Raw genomic sequence first — 17,822 nt, forward strand, 5'->3', positions numbered from 1 at the left:
TTCAATTAGTGTGTACAATAGAACATTCATTTTCTGTTGCTTTAAGTGAAGAAGCAGTATCTGCAGTTCTTTTATTAAAAAGTACATCTTAGTGAAATATGAATTAGACTAACAAGTCCATTGCACTCCCCTGAAAAAGGAAAAATTAAAAGGTTTTAAAAGCTGAGTTATAACCATAATAAAGACATTTATATGGATTGACAACATTTAAATTCTATAGATGTGCATACAGATTCTTAGGATTCTAAGGCCAAAAGAAACCATTGGGAATTAGTCTGACATATAAAACACAGGTCACAGAACTTCCCCAAAACGATACCTAGGGCAAATATTTTAGAAAATATCCAGTTTTGATTTTAAAATTGTCAGTGACAGAGCATCCACTTTGACCCTGGATAAGGTTAATTACCCTCACTACTAAACATCTGAGCCTTCTTTCCCGTCTTAATTGGTCTAGCTTCAGTTTCAAACTATTGGATCATGTTATACCCTTTTCTGCTACACTGAAGAGCCCATTATCAAATATTTGTTGTTCATGTAGGTTCTTATGGACAGTCATCCCTTAACCTTTTATTTGTTAAGTTAAATAGATAAGCTTCTGGGGTCTATTGCCATAAAATCTCTAATCCTTAATCCTATCAGTGGTGATGGGATAATGCCATGTAACCACCTTTCCTCTCTAGCATCCTGGCTGCCTTCCTACCATATTATTGGTGGTAAATTGCAGGGTTTTGCTCCCTTCTTGGTAACTTCTAGCTTCAATGGCCAAACACAGATTAATATATCTAGGACTGTAGGTTCTCCCTTCTGTCAAATATGTGAAGAAAGGGAATAGCCAATTCCCTTCACAATATAGGAAGTGACTCCAACCAAGTATTGCAGTTTCATTAAAATGGGTATTTTTGATGTCTTCCTAAGAAAATGCATTTGATGCACAGCCTTTGATATGGTGTTATGGTCTCTATCTGTGCATCCTGTACTATGTTATCTTGCATGGTCCTATAATACAACAAAAATGCCCAAATCATCCAACTGGGGTTCTTACAATTATGTACCTGAACATAGGCCAGTGGGATCAGGCCACACTCAGTGCTTCTAAGGATTACAGACATAATTAGAAAATCTTGGCTTTAATTTTATGGCAGCATCCGCTGTTTTCTCTAATACCTCCAATATGTCTCCCGTTTGCCACGTGTGGCTAACAGAACACTGTGGTGTGGCAAAATGGAGCATCCCTCCACCTGCTCTATGCATGTGCCCTACCACTTGGTGGGACAAGCATGCAGAAGCAGTGGGGGCTCCTCAGGCCCCGGCGTAGGTCCTGCCAGTGTGACTCTGGCCAGGGCATGGGCCAAAGCACAGCTCCTGCTGGCACAGCCTGAGCCACAGCTTGGTGTGGCTCCTGCCAGCATGGCTTGCTTGGGCCCCAGCACAGATCCTGCCGGTGTGTCTTGGCCCTATCATGGCTCCTGCTGTCGGCTCTGGTGAGTCTCTGCATTCAGTTTGTGTGGGGTGGGGTGGGGGCTTGAGGGTGCCTGGCTCTGGAGGAGGAGAGGACATCGTTAGAGTGGGGGGTAGGGCCAATGGCAAATAAAGAAGAAGGACAACAACCGCAAAAGCCTGGTCATCCTTCAATTACTGTCACACCACTGCTCTAGTGCCTTCCCACAATTCTACCTGTGGAGCTGGACTAATCCCCCATCTTAATGATGTGCTAATGAGTAATTTTCCACATAGCTTATGCATTCACAATATGTTCTCTTGCAGCTCAGGTACACACAAGGCTTTTAGCAGGAGTGCTGAGAGCATAACACCAGAAGTTATAGGAACTTGTGTCCAAAAATAATGGTAAAAGTAATTACTCCTGTTCTGTAACCCCTCAGTGACTCACTTGCTGGCTATGAAATTAACCCGGTGCCTGACAGTAACATAAAACAATTTAACAGGTAATTATTAAACTCACCACCACCTCCCACCCTTGCACTTCTAAGCATGACTCAAGCACCAGCGTATTAGATCTTCTGCTCCTTTGTCTGTGACAATGGTGACAGTCTATATGGCAGCACCAAAGTGCAAATCTCTCTTCTGAGGAATAGCATTAATTATTCCTCTTGTCATGATAAAGCCAGAATTAGCTCCTTTGCCCATTGTCAAGAAGCATATAACCATCTTGTATTGCAAGATGTATGCGTATAAAACTTTCAGAGCAGCTGTAAATGTTTCTTTGAAAAACTGGGCCACAAGGTAAACACGTTGTGTATGGAGAGTTCTCCTTGGCTGCTCCAAAACCTCTCAATTGTTTACTAATGGAACCTGTTTATGGGATGACAATGCAAAAAGCTGAAGGATTCACCACAAGATATATATGGTCAATTACATTTTTCTCCGGCTGTCAGATAAAGTCTAGATCAGCAGCTATTCTAAAATGGATGGATAGCTGAGAGCTAGGACACAGCATAATGGGTAATTTACTCACGCCGGCCAAGAAATTTTCTGTCTAAGCTGCTTGGCAATGGAAAATTGAGGGGCTTATTAGCTAAATTTTTCACAAAGGGGTCTCCTTTTCACTGTGAGAGGAAAATTTCCCCATTTTTGGTTTTTTGCTGAGAAGTCAGTTTTTCCCATAAGGGCAGTGAGAGCGGGGACATTTTCCTAAGTCTACTGTTTATCTCCAGGCAGGCACTTAGGAAACAGAAATTCTTGTACTAGACTGAGTGATGACAAACCCTTACAATTCACACTACTTTAGGATCACTCAACATCTGGCTTACAGGAAAGCAATGTAAGGAGAAACTATGTTTGGTGGGATTCTACTGCAGTTTGGTTACTGATATTTATCCCACCTCTTGCCAACAAACATTTCCTAATTGTGCAGTTTGCCTTTAGACGAGATGGTCCGTATACAAAATACTCAAGGTCTTTTATAGCAATGTGTGTACTACTGTCTGTGTAGCTGACTATTGTCAGACATGACGACAAACTGAATATTTGCCGTATTGTCATCAGCATGTATCTACCTGGTCTCTTAGTAAACTGAAGAGAGTGAACCAAAAGGAAGATAAGTTTGTTGTTTTTGCAGATACAGACTAACACAGCTAAGAGTCCTGTGGCACCTTATAGGCTATCAGATTTATTGGAGCATAAGTTTTCATGGACAAAGACCCACTTTGCCAGATGCATCATCATCCAATAAATCTGTTAGTCTATAAAATGCCACAGGACTTCTGACTGTTTTTTCAAAAGGAAGATAAAGAGGGATGGGGCAGCAAATATGAGGAATCACTGGTTTTTAGGTACTGATCAGTTTTCTCTTGCACAGATTTTCCTCCTTTGTGTAACAATCCTCTGGTATAACATAGAAAGCAGTTTTTAAAGGTGTCACTACGTGCTTTCAGCCCATATCAACTCTCAGTCACTGAATATCTGGCTCTACTGTGGTATGTCCTTTTGGTCTAACACAAGCAGATGCATTGCAGTGTGTGTGTGCGCGCGTGCGCGCGAGTTCTCTTAAGATCAGATTAAATTATCACAAGCATAATGAACCCCTCTTCTTGCTCAGAGTGCAAAGGAAAACCCCAAAGCCAAAGCTCACGCTGCTGCTTTGCTCACACAAGTAAGGGTGCCATTTTGGGAAGGCAGGGGGGTGGGACTACAGCTGCACATACTGGGATGCTGCTTGCTCTTTGTCTTCTTCCCCTCACTGTCCATGAGCAGAAGCCTTGATGAGTTAGATTAGTGACTGGAGTAATTAGACAAAGTGTGGATAATACTGACAAAAACTATGCTCCCTAGCTGCTGTGCCCCACTCCATGACAACTTGCCACATTTTACTTAAAGCATGGAAGCTATAGGGATGTGGTCTTTGGATGGCTTGGTATGAAGGGGACAAGACAGAGACTATTTAGAATGCCCTTTTGTATTGTAAAAGGAAGCTAAATATATATTAAGATCTAGCAGAAGGGGATGGAATTGCCAGAGCCAAACTCAGGTATTTGTTTCAGCAAGCATCCCTTTGCTCAGGAGTGATGAATTGACAGGGCTTAGTATGCTAAGTCTTAGTGTTTGCATATAAAAACCAGACAATGCTGAGGTCAATGGGAGTTTTGCAGGGCTAGGATTACATCCCAGTTTTATAGGTCCCTAGCTGTGCTCAAATATGTTTTCAGCCAATTAGCCCCTTCATTTTTCCAGCCTTATTTTCCTCTGGTTTAACTGGTCAGTCAAAAAACTCCAGAACCTGTCTCATTAGTGTTGCTGTGGACAGCTAATAATGGTTTCTCCAGAAGAACAGAAAGCAGAAAGTAAAGGAAAAAAAGATGCACAAGCTGAAATTTATCATTTCCTCTTTGTCTTGATGGGTAATTACAACACCACATTTCTATCACCTTGCAATGCTATGAACATCTGCATTCCTTCCCCACACGTACACATGTAATTCCCAAATAGAATCTCTAAGTAGTAAGCAGGCATTGTCGGCCTCTCCTATGCTTCTATATCTAGAGCGTATTTGTCTCAAAAGTAAGAGAATGGCCAGTTCTCTCTTCTTTGGTGTAGTAAGCTGAAAAATGTAAGAGACTAGCTCTGCTGCATTGGCTGCCTTTATTTCCCTAGTCCCTGGGACTCAGAACCCCACATTATAAAAATCAGTCCATTGATTAGATTGGGAGGAAAAATGTCTAACCTTCTCAAAACAAGAAGAGGAAACCTTTTGGAGCTTGTGAGGAAGGAATGGATGCACAACACATCAGCTGAAAGTTTAGGGCTAGCATCATGGTGAGGACTTAAGGTAACAATGAGCATTACGACCTCTAACTCTGTCACCCAGTGGAATTTATAGCCCTGAGTCAGGAATCCAGGCTCCCTGTACCATGAATGGGAATAGTCAGATGCTAAAAGAGAGATTCACTGAAACAAACCCAATGAGCAGGGAGCCATGTAAGGTAAGCCAATAGGTGATGCCAGAGAGAGGGAGTGGCCTAATCCTTGCCACTCAGATGGGCTTAGCATTTATCATCAGTGGTGCTGGAACTAGAGGTACAAGATGGGCTGCCACACTTTCTGACTAAAAGGAGTAATAAACACCAAATGCATGGTTTCCGTCCTTGATCCCTTGATGTAACAATTATGCCAGCACTCATTTATCTCCACTTCAATAAACATCTGCAAATCTTGTCATGGATTGAGAGGTGTATGTCAGGGCAGTCATTTTTTCCATGAAAAGTGATACACTGGGGGACTGTCTCCCTTATATCTAGTAGCCCAGGGGTTAGGACATTCACCGGGGTGATGGGAAACCTGGGGGTTGGGCCTTGACTGTGAATTGGGCAGCCTGGAGATTTAGAACCCAGATCTCCCAAATTGTAGGTGAAAGCTTTAGTCACTGGATGAGGCATTCCACTACTCCCCTGGCTCCTCCAAGCGGTCTTTCAAGTGGAGAGGATGTGCTCTGAGCATGCCTGTGAGATCAGGCCCCAAAGCTGAAAACAGCAAGGGAATTTTAGCTGTGGGCTAGGTGCCTAGCCCCTTGGCAGTCCCAGCACTTAGGTGGCTTTTTCCTGGCTCATCTGAAAAAGTTTAGGTGCCTCAGAATGAGGGAAGTGGGAGTTTTGCAAATAGCAGTGGCACCTAAATGTTGGAATTTTGAGCCTAATGCATCTACTAACCCTCAATCTTAATATTATAAAGGAGGTGTGATTGAGAAAGCAGTCACAGAAGGGCAGTCTGGGTAAGCCATGAGGGAGAACTTTCTTTGGAACATGCTGTGTTTGATAAAACTTAAATACAGGGAGCTACTAACTGCAACCTGAATAAAAATAGTTTATATATAAACTATTTTATACACATTTATATAACTATATAATAGTTATATATATAAATGTATATTAAAATTGTTTATACATATAAACTAATAGAATATATAAACTATTAACTAACTATTTTATATATTAAAAATTGTTATACCCAAGCCTCTCCTGTTCTCTACCACAAAGACTTCCAGTACCTGTTGGAATTAAAAGTGACAGAGCCTCAGATAAATAGTGTCTAACAGAGCTAAATTAGTCTTTGCCAATGAGCTAGCTGAGAAACTTCTGTTTGCAAGTCTTTTGCAGATGCTTCCTGATTTCTGAGAACGCATTAGTTATTTGCGAGTGTTTTCTAAATAGTCCATTTAAACAAATGTCAGCCTATGTAGTGTTCATAACAGTGAGCTTTTGCTGTTCTACACCGGAGGTGTGAGAATAAGTCCTTAAGTCTCATGGGAGACTGTCCCCAACTAGCTAGCTGCAGCTTTTTAAATGAGAATATTAAACAAATAAATAACAATCTTGTTCAAACACATATACGCTTATTCCCTGAGAATAAAGATGCTCACCCAAAAATAGCTATTCCTGCTATTTGTACATACAAAACAACCCTTGGTGTGAACCTCCAAGTGAACAGCCATTTAGAATTCATACCAATGCCTACAAACCTTTATTGTGTGGAAGCCAACCAGCTTTCTTTGCAGCGGAAACTCACAATGTACTAGAAACAATTAACTTCTGGAGATCCAAAACTGAATCATAGTCAGGCCACAAGAAGCTGGTGGGTTGAACAAGCAGAAACAAAACACAGCAACAAGCAGAGAGACGTGCTCAGCATTAAAGACTCTTAATAAAACACAAATCAAAGATAAGGTCCATAAGCAAGCAGCCTAGATAAAGGTCATCATCTCTAACACTCTAGAACAGCAATGGACAATTAGCAGCCCACAGGCCAGACACGGTTCACCAGGGTTAGCCCTTGGAAGGCTGCTTCTGCTGTATTTACTCGCACCTCTGCAGATATGGGTGCTTGCACCTCCTGTTAGCCATACATCACTCTTCTTCAACAATGGGAGCTGCAGGAAGTGGTCCAGACTGGGATACCACTTCCTGCAGCTCCCAAGGACTGGGCACAGCAATCCATGGCCAAGGTGGTGGGGGGAGGGGTGCAAGTGGTCACACCTGCAGAGATGCAGGTAAATTAAGTGGCAGTGGGCTGGCCTGGGCTAGCCCTGGTGAATCACCTCCCTCTTATTGCCCACCACTTCTCTCATGGAAAAATATTCTTATAACTTTATCCCTGGATAACTATAGCAGGACAGAAGATATTAACCCTGTGATGGGTTCAGTCACAAAGACCCCCCTTGGGCTTGATGTGCCAAAACACCACTCAACTCTGTCCTGCTGAGCAAGGTCCTTCAGCTTCCTCCAGCACTGAGACCAGGGCCGGGGGGAGGGGAGGGAGGGAGCAGTGTTTGTGACAGAATCATAGAATACCAGCACTGGAAGGGATCTTGAGAGGTCATTGAGTCCAGCACCCTCCATTCATGGCAGGACCAAGCACCATCTAGATCATCTCTGACAAATGTTCATCTCACCTGCTCTTCAATATCTCCATTGGTCACAAAGGCACTTGCAATATAATACAGACACTGAGATCTGATCAGATCAGTTCAGGGAAGGCTCAGCCAAAGAGACTTGCCTTGGCCCCCAAATACACAGCCTCAGTGGAACTGAATGCCAGATAAACCCATCTCATTCTGCATAAAGTTTTATGCAAGGTAAGCTCATAGAGATGCACAGACTCCTTGCTCCCCTCCCCTCCACTACATACTCCAGGTAACAGTTACATTGATTTATTAATAAACAAAAGTGAGTTTCTTAAGTAAAAAAGGGAGATTTAGGTAGTCACGAGAGACAGACAGAACAAGGCAGGTTACCCAACAAAATAAAACCATGTAAGCTAAATTTAATACATCAAATATAATGGTTATATGTAATTTCTCACCCTCAGAGTTATTCTGATAAGCTTCTTTCAGAGACTGGAAAACCTTCCAGTCCAGGCTCAATCTTTCTCCCCATCCCACTCACTCACCCACCTAGGTTCAATCCTAAATGTATCTAGCTGTCATCTTGGGTGGTAAGCAAAGGTGTCATGACCACTAGCAGCCCCCCCTATCATTCAGCTTTCCACTTCTATGTAAGTTTTTTAAAAAGCGAGAATCCTTTGTGTTCAGTTTAAACCTTTTCTCACTTTCAGTGGAAAAGTACAGCAGCCAGATGGATCCCAGCGTCTGGTGACACGGTCACATCTCTTGGTAGAACCAACCGTAGCCCCTCCTCCCAGGCTGACAGTAAAAATAAGTCTATTCACAGGGCCTTTAAGTTCTTAGAGTACTACTAATGGCCCTCAGTTAACAGGACTTCGTTAGTAACACAGATATATACTTCACATTTCTATCTTCAAATACAGGAATGATACAAACATACAGATGGGTTAGTCACATCTGGCAGATTATAACCTTTTTCAGTGATATGCCACATAAGTATCTCACAACAAATACGTTCCACTTATGGCATATTCATAAGCATTTTTCATAAAGCGTATGACACGCCTCATGACAAACCCATTGTGTACCTGGAATTGTTAAGGAAAAAAGAGGAAACTGAGAATCATTATGCTACAAAAAATAAATAAGAAAAGCCTCAAAAAACTACTGTTCATGAGGGATTTAAATGAAATGGTGAGTATATAACAGAGAATGTACTGAACCTTCCCCCAGGTGTCTGTATTTAGCTGTGGAACTGTAATGGAGACTGCAGGCATCAGTGATATTGAATGCACTACTCTTATTCACATTTTGTTAGACAGAGGTCTGGTCTCTTTCGTGGTCTCTTTATGGCAAAGGTAAAATGCACATTAGACCAGGGCAATTACACCAATGAGGTAATTGGCTCAAGACAGTCATGTAGTTAATTGAAAATACAATTAAAAGAGAAAGAATGAGAATTAGAGATAAACTAAAATTAATTTAAACTTCACATTGTCACTTTTTGCCACCAGTTAAACCCATCCAGTTCTCATTAATTTCCCTTGGACTTCACAGAGGCATGTTGGGAGCAGAATTTAGCCCACTGGTTTTTCTCTGACTACCCCTGTGGCATATTTGATATATATCCCCATTTTCCCCCAACAAATTTCCCCTTCAACTCACCATTCTCTCTGGGCTGGGTCACCTGGGGATCGAACTGTTCAAGACGAAGGGCCATATCCCTGGAACTCCCAGAAGTTGACACTGGCAACCAAAGAGAAGAAGCTGCTAGTCATTGTAACAGGAAATGAGCACCACCTGTGTACCTGGGTTGGGAGTTGCTTATTTTTAAAATGTGGAGTGGATCATGCCCTCTACCAGTCGTTGGTAGCCTATGTGTAGGCACTGAGGACAAGAGGGGGTTACCCCTGCTGGAACTGGCATAGATGGAAGAGTATTTGGCTTTCCTGTAAAGGGCTTTCTTACTGTTTCAGACAGAGTACAACTATAAACAGCATCTGGCCTGCAGCTAAGTTTTTATTTGAGTATGTTTTCACCCCTGAACTGAGGAAGTGTATACTTGTTCAGTTAATTACTTGTATTGATAAACCATATATTTTTAGGCAGGTATCTCAGGAGGCAATATCTCAGGAGTACTTAATTCCCAAACTGTATGTGCAGGAATGAGTGTTAGAGGTATTACTGGCTCTGGGTGGTATTTTAGCAACAATATTGCTGTATCAAAACAAAAAAGCAGTAAAGTAGCACATTAAAGACTAACAAAATAATTTATAGTATATAGACTAACAGGGCTTTCTCTCTGTTATGAATCAATTGCTGTATCAGTTCTCTAACTTAGGTCTTCCCTCACCTTTTTCATTTTCAGTTCTTTGATTTTCTAACAGATAAGTAATCTTGGACACTTTTGGGAAATGTGGCAGGGGATATGAGGGTGGTTGTCATAGCTGAGCAGTGCTTGGCTGATGGGAGATAAAGGATTTTCTGACTCCCCCAAATGAAGTCACCCTAGAAACTGAAGGAGGATCTGTTGAGAGAGTACAGGTATACAATATGTGGGGTGGGGAAGGGGAAGAAAAGCATAGAAGCAGAATTAGATGTTGACAAGATCAGCAAAAAAGAAAAGCTGAGGAAGGAAATAAAGCAAAATACTGTAAACTGTATGATCTCTAGCCAAAGAAATGAGGCTATGTCTAGCCTGCAGGCTTCTGTCAACAAAACTTCTGTCGACATATGTTTTGTCAGAGCACGCACCCAAACTGCAGATCTCTCAAAAGAGATCTGCTGGTCGGGATAATTTTGTCAACATCCCTGTACACCCCATGCCATGAGGAAGAAGGGATGTCTCAGCTGAGGGTTTGTTCCAACATTTGTCTCCATGTGGATGGGCCAAACGTTGGAAAAGCCTCTACCAACAGAACAGTCAGCAAAAAATATGCAACTGCATTGTGCAATTTGTGTATCTTTTGCCAACAGTTCTCCGCAATCTAGAAACAGCCTAAGATTAAGTGATGTTAACCCTGTGAAAGTAGAGAATTGGATTACAAAAAGCAAGAGGGATTATTGTAAGAGCAGGGAGGTTGTGAGACGGTGATCTTCTGGTTGAATGTAAAAAAACAAAGATCAAGCTGATAAACTGTTAAAAAGTAAAATACTAGGGAAAGTTAAAATAAATTGCTAGCTACCAAACTACTTGGCTGAACTAAACAAGGTAAACAAAACAAGCAGGCAGTCATATAGCACTTTAAAAACTAACAAAATAATTTATTAGGTGATGAGCTTTCCTGGGACAGACCCTCTTCTTCAGATCATAGCCTTACCAGAACAGACTCAATATATGAAGCACAGAAGTTCAAAAATTGTTATCAGGGTTGACAAGTAAGAAAAATTGTTATTGTAGACAAATCAGATAGTCTGGCATTAAAGAAGGTAATATATGGAATGCCACTGTAGCTGACCAATGAGCAAAGAACTAAAAAGCACAGGAGAAGATAAATAAGCCACTAATTAGAGAATGAAGGAGAGAGACCAAATCATCAAAAAACTGGGCTGATTACATTTAAAGGAGAGATTCTAACAGCAAAAGTAACACTAGAGTTTCAGATACTTAGAACCAAGCATACCCCTCCTTCCCATGTTATAAGTGCCAAAGGTGTGGGCAGATGTTGGTAAAAGGAAAACAAGATTTGGTAAATTCTGGGGAAAGCATTCCTATGAAAACTGTACAGACAGGACAAGGGTCAATTGTAGAACTGTGGTGGTAACCAGGGTTAGGTATGTGGCAGGTATATTGTGGCAAGGAAGGCTAAAGAGATACAAAAGATAAAAACAGCATGTCTTACATGGACGCTGTCAGGAGACAAAGCATCAGTTGCTGGATAGTTGATAGCAAAGGACAAAAGGAACTTCAGGCACAGCCTCATTCTATAAAGATAATGATAAACACTGTAGAAAGAATGGGTGATAAACCAGAACTAAAAATGTTTATTCAATGGATGATAGATGTGTTAATTTGTACATTACAAACTGGGAAAAAGCAGGAAAAAAATGGAAATCATAGCAAGAGCTGAGGAAAATTATTTCTATACAGTAAACTCTGTCTTAACTGGCATTCTATTATCTGGAACTCTCAAATAACCAGCATTTTAACCATAAATAAATTTTAGTTACATTTTCCATAAATGTAGTATAGTGAAAGTAAATACAAATAAGTACAGCAAATGCACTGTAAGTTTACAATGTACAATGTTTACGTTGTTGGTAAATAAAGTATTCTGAATAAATTTTTGTTAGTATCTTAATATCTAATCTTGTTTTTCTTTAGTGTTATGCATTCCTAGGTATGCCTCTCTATTATCCAGAATATTTGAATATCCAGCAACCTACAGGTCCCAGGGATGTTGGATATGAAAGAGTTTATTGTATGAGGAACTTGTCATTGGACAGCATTTATGGACTTTTGAATGAGTTAATGGTGAAATTGGATGAAAATAGTGATCTCAGTCTTGAGTTGGAATGCACATAGTCTGATAGCACATGGTCAAAAACGACAAGAAAATATCCTGGAACTTAAAGCCTAACCAGATGTATATACATCCTGGAAATAAGGTTGTTTGAAAAGCTCACTTTTAAAATTCCAGGATTTATTGTCTTCAGGCAAGACTAAAAATTAGGATGAGGAAGCAGCATTTGTACTTTCATAAAGAAAAGATTAAACTACACAGTCATAAAGAATGAAGAAGTAAGCCTAGAATATAATGCTGTTGAGATCTCAATGCAGAAAAGTAATATTTCTTTAGGGATTTGTAATATCTATAACCCACAGGGGAATTTAGGAAATTCTGAGCTACAAAATTAGCAAAGAATGCTAAAAATCTATATATTGTAGGCACTGACCTAAACAGTCATAATTAATTGTACAGAAGGCAGACAACTGATTAAAATGGTGCATACTTAGAGAAGTTCATTGTAGAAAACAATCGAATCAGTGGTTTTAAATTATGACCCCACAACTATATTTAATGCAGCAAACATAAGCTTTTCCTGCTTAATTCTGGGAATTATAACTAATAAACACAACTGGGAAAAATATAAATATGCATTACTTTTCATGGAAAACGTAAGTTTGAAGGTAAGGGAAAAATACCCACTGGAATTTTAAGAAAGCTTACTGGGAGTTATGTACAAGTAAATGGACTGAATTAGTTAACAATTATTGTGTAAGTGGTGAAACAGAGAATTCCAGTGACAAAAGGAATGTCAACAAACTGGAAAATGTGAAAGCCGAAGTTTGGTAAAAACTTTCTGAGGAATGTATCATGATGTATAAAATCAAAGTGAAGTTTCCCACTAAATTAAAATATAATTTAATTTAAATTAATTAATTTAATTTAAATTAAATTAAAAGATAATTCATCGAATGGAATCATGATCTATTACCTAGCTTTGGTAAACAGGAAAATGCTACACTGAATTAATGGTTCTGGAGAGAGAGGTTCAACCTGTACAATGTAGATGCACAAGAGCTAAGAGGAAGACTGTCTGGAAGCAATGAAGAATCTTTGAGTGAAAGAACCACGTAGGTCAGAGCTGAAAAAGTTATGTCTTCTGTATATATTTAAAATGGTGCACCACAGGGAAGTAATAATCAAAAAATGATATCCTAACTCCAATAAGTGCTGGGATAGGTGGCACTCTAATCGTGGATGATTATACTCTGTGGGTTAGAAGTAGGAATAATGAGGTGGCAGAAAAGAGAATCAAGAAGGCATTCCAAAAGACCTCTAAGTGGGGAAGACACACAGGGAAATCCATCACTCAGACTGAGGACTGATCTATCCAAAAAAGAAAGCTTCAATGGAATGTAAACTGGATCTGCGTGGAAAATAATATAGTTAACAAGAATCAAGTTTGTAGGTGTTATATTGAGACTAAGTGACCTTGAAAAGCTCATATAAATTACATTAAAGATTAATGTACAGGAAGGATTAACCTGCTTAAAAGTCACGCTGAGACTTGGGGACAGATAAGAATACATTGCTGAGGTTATACACAGCCATAGTCAGGCCAGTTATGGCTGCTGAGCTTTTGGGTCAGGGTCAAAATCAGAACTAAAAATAACAGACACTAGGAATTCTTTATGGTGCATTTATTACAACACCTATATGTGCACTACTGACAGGGCAACTGGTATTTCACTGTGTGTGAAACTATTGGACCTAACTTTCTGGAAAAAAGATTAATTGGAATTACAACACTGAAAGTAGAAAAAAATGAGGATTGATGGGCATTTGATCCGCAAACTATAGCACACAATATTAGAACTCCCCTTGCTGTTCAAGTGGTGGATGCACAGGAAGAAAAATCACAAGAGAACTGCTTCTACTGCAGGACAGGGGATGTGTAGCCCTAGGGGTGAGGGTTCAATGACCACCACTCCCAGAAGAAACAGGCGGGTGGTGGTGGTAGGGGACTCCCTCCTAAAAGGGACTGAACCAGCCATCTGCCAACCGGACCTGCAATCTCGTGAGGTGTGCTGTTTACCGGGAGCTCGAATTCAGGATGTGACTGAGAGCCTTACAAAACTGCTCAAGCCTTCAGAATACTACCCCTTCCTACTTCTGCATGTGGGAACTAATGATATGGCCAAGAATGACCTTGAGCGGGTTACTGCGGATTACGTGGTGCTGAAAAGAAGGGTCAAAGAATTTGGAGCACAACTGGTGTTCTCGTCCATCCTTCCTGTCGCAGGGAAAGGGCTAGGTAGGGACCATCGAACTGAGGAAGTAAATGCATGGTCACACAGGTGGTGTCGGAGAGAGGGCTTTGGATTCTTTGATCATGGGACGCTGTTCTGGGCACAAAGATTATTGGGAAGAGATGGGGTCCACCTAATCAAGACAGGAAGGAGCATTTTCGCAAGTAGGGGCTGAGCTGATGGGTTTGGTCCTGCTTAGAGCAGGGGGCTGGACCCAATGGCTTTTTTAGGTCTCTTCCAGCTCTATTGTTCTATGATTCTATGCAAGGGTAGAAAGACAAAGCAAAGCTGAAGTCAAAACACATCCAACTGTGAGAAAAAGTAGTTATGGGTGGAACGTTGCACGTCCAAATGGGGTAGACTTATTTTATAAACTTAGGGGTAAAAAAAGGGTCAGAAGGGACTACAAATAAAGTGTACCAGGGTATAGCTACGTAGTTGAACCAGTTTTGTCAAATAAATGCAGGTGGATCAAAATGAGAAAAGAGCAGGGAAGGCATACTGCATACCAAAATTAGGAATCATTACATCTAAAAGAATATCTGACTATGTAGCTGACATGATAGCCAAACTAGTAGAATAATACTACTGCTAAATTTGTTCTGGGATGTATGCCCAGCAGCAATCACTTTTTCTGATTCAATCTCAGGGTTTATGGTGATAAAAAGAGTGTCTCTGTATGCAGAAGTGATTTAATCAAATAAGCTTTATTTCTAAAAAACAGACAGTGCAGATGGAGATACACGTAGCATTAGCTTGGATCCCTGCACATATTGGAAAAACAGGTAACAAAATGGCAGCTAAAATGCTGTAAGAAATGGAAGAACTGACAGACATGCCCTTAAGTAAACAGGAATTCAGAAGAAAAACTTAAAAGAGGAAAGGCAAAAAATTGGATGTATGAAAAAAGTTTTTTGAGTCGTGCCCTAGAGTTGTGGATTATGATATACTTCAGGGCCTGTATAAAACTAATGAGGTGCTTTTGTTTGGTGTATTAACTGGCCACTGTAGCTTAAGCAAAAATCTTTTCCCAGTAAAAAGTCACAAAGATGGATTATGTGCACTCTGTAAAATGGAAGAAATAATTGATTGCCTTTAATGGGTGTGCAAGAACTTTGAAAAAGAAATGGAAAAAAGATTTCTGAGAAATTCACACACCAGGGTGAAAAAAAAAAATTACCATTATGTGATTTAGTAAAAACATCAGGGAAATGGAAAATTATTTAAAAGATGCCACTACCTTACCTGAAACACACTGGGTGGGAGAGAAAATAAACTGCTAAGTACTGAAGAATTATAGTTGGTAGAGGCTATAGACTATTCAGTCAATTCTGATTTGCCATAAAAAAAAAGTTAGAGAGCTGGTGCTGAGAAGAAAGTTTTAGTTCCCGTTTTGCAAAACAGCTAATGTTTCTCTCCTGTAAATGGGAAACAAAATAAAACTCAAAAACCTATAGCTGAGTCATTATTTAATAACATAATGATCAGTTAGACATCATGACAACTAGATAATAAGTATTTTCTACTCTAATTGAACTTGTAGTAGCAGAAGGAAAGCCACTGGTTAACTCGGCTATTTCAGCACAACAGATGAGTGGTTTGCTCCATGCATTTCTCAAAACTATAAATCCATTATACTAGCCATAAATGCTACTGTGTGTCCTTTTGGCTGTAATAGAATTTTACAAAGGTGTACGTGTGTTGCTTTAATGTGACAAGAAGACAGAGCTAGCAAGCAGTCAGCTTTTAAGTCCTTTTTTTCTGTTCAGAAGCAATTGTTAGCTGCTTCATTGCTGATATTCTTTTGCTCATGTTTTATGGGAGAGCTTTGTTGTGAAATGTAGCTCAAACTGGTTGTAGAAATATACAATTTTCTATTTCAGATCAAACACAAGTCCCTGAATTCTGGTAACTTACAGCAGTGGTTTCAACTCATGTGCCCTGACGCACTGGTGTGCCATAAGAACTGTCCAAGCAGATGAGAAAATTTTGTCAATTTCCCCTCACCACTGCTCTTTGCAGAAGCATTACTGGGGGGGAGGGCGGGGGGGGATTGACAACTCCACACCATCTGGGGCTCAAGCAGCAAGGCTGCTTGTGTACCAACTCGTGTAGGGGTTCATCAGTTTCCCCTTGCCGCAGCTCTTTGCCGAGTCGTGGCAAGGGGAAATGCTGACTGAACAGGAGCCCGTTCACTCCAGGAAGCAGCTGAAATGCTTCCTCCTGGCCTAAATGGGCTGGTGAGGAGCCAGCCCCCTCTTCCTGCTGTGGCAAGGGGGGAGGTAGGCGGGGAATCTGTTAGAGCTTAGATACGATTTAAATGCTTACACCTCCTTCCCCCTGCCCCATCCCTGCCCCACGAGTAAAAAGTGGGTTTGCCAAGGAAATGTTTGTCTCACTGAAGTGTGAAATGTTACTAAAAAGTTGGGAACCACTGGCTTACAACATAAAGCACATGTTAGTTCAGAGGAAGGCACACTCTTTCCGTAAGAAGATGGCCTGCTTTAGGGAATAGGACATGGTTGTTTTATTCTGTGCTTCCTCCACTGACTTGCCATATGACTTTGATTAACTGGAATTAGACACCTTAATACCTCTAAAATCTGGGTCTGTACCTCTCTGACTCAGTCTCCTCATTTATAAAATAGGGATAATTTTTTTTATAATATATTATGAGATCATCACATAAAACGTGCGGTGTGAGTGCCCATTGCCTAACACACCCAATAAACGTGCAATTCTTGACCTATGTGGTGATATCTCTATTCCCTGAAGTACGTAGTTTGATTATCTTTATTTTATCACACAAAGGCTGCGTCTACACGTGCACGCTACTTCGAAGTAGCGGCACCAACTTCGAAATAGCGCCCGTCACGTCTACACGCGTCGGGCGCTATTTCGAAGTTAACTTCGACGTTAGGCGGCGAGACGTCGAAGTCGCTAACCTCATGAGGAGATAGGAATAGCGCCCTACTTCGACGTTCAACGTCGAAGTAGGGACCGTGTAGACGATCCGCGTCCCGCAACGTCAAAATTGCCAGGTCCTCCATGGCGGCCATCAGCTGGGGGGTTGAGAGATGCTCTCTCTCCAGCCCCTGTGGGGCTCTATGGTCACCGTGGGCAGCAGCCTTTAGCCCAGGGCTTCTGGCTGCTGCTGCTGCAGCGGGGGATTCATGCTGCAGGCACAGGGTCTGCAACTCATTGTCGGCTCTGTGGATCTTGTGCTGTTTAGTGCAAGTGTGTCTGGGAGGGGTCCTTTAAGGGAGCGGCTTGCTGTTGAGTCCGCCCTGTGACCCTGTCTGCAGCTGTGCCTGGCACACTTATTTCGATGTGTGCTACTGTGGCGTGTAGACGTTCCCTCGCAGCGCCTATTTCGATGTGGTGCTGCACAACGTCGATGTTGAACATCGACGTTGCCAGCCCTGGAGGACGTGTAGACGTTATTCATCGAAATAGCCTATTTCGATGTCGCCACATCGAAATAGGCTACTTCGATGTAGGCTTCACGTGTAGACGTAGCCAAAGTAATTTATTACTGAATCTATTGCTGATATCTTACTGCAAAGCAAACCAAAATATGTGGATCTGTTGTTTCACGGGAGTATTCTGATTGACTATCACATTAAACGATTTTGTCTTTAGGAGCTGTTCAAGACTTGTGATATAGCCTCTAATCAGCAATTTTGCACCTCTATTTTTAAACTGCACAGT

At 41.1% G+C, this 17,822-nt stretch overlaps 1 protein-coding gene across 1 annotated transcript in view; it reads left to right on the plus strand.

Annotated features, from left to right (window-relative positions):
- Nucleotides 1-2,330: 2,330 nt before the first annotated feature.
- Nucleotides 2,331-17,822, plus strand: part of BEGAIN (brain enriched guanylate kinase associated) — a 261,465-nt gene continuing 245,973 nt past the window's right edge. Inside the window, exons 1-3 of the mRNA XM_074996506.1 lie at nt 2,331-2,440; nt 8,870-8,881; nt 16,475-16,484. Of these exons, the coding sequence (XP_074852607.1) occupies nt 2,331-2,440; nt 8,870-8,881; nt 16,475-16,484 (132 nt within the window). The remainder of the gene's footprint in view (nt 2,441-8,869; nt 8,882-16,474; nt 16,485-17,822) is intronic.

Source organism: Carettochelys insculpta, chromosome 6 (assembly GCF_033958435.1).
Source record: "Carettochelys insculpta isolate YL-2023 chromosome 6, ASM3395843v1, whole genome shotgun sequence".
Taxonomy (NCBI): domain Eukaryota; kingdom Metazoa; phylum Chordata; order Testudines; family Carettochelyidae; genus Carettochelys; species Carettochelys insculpta.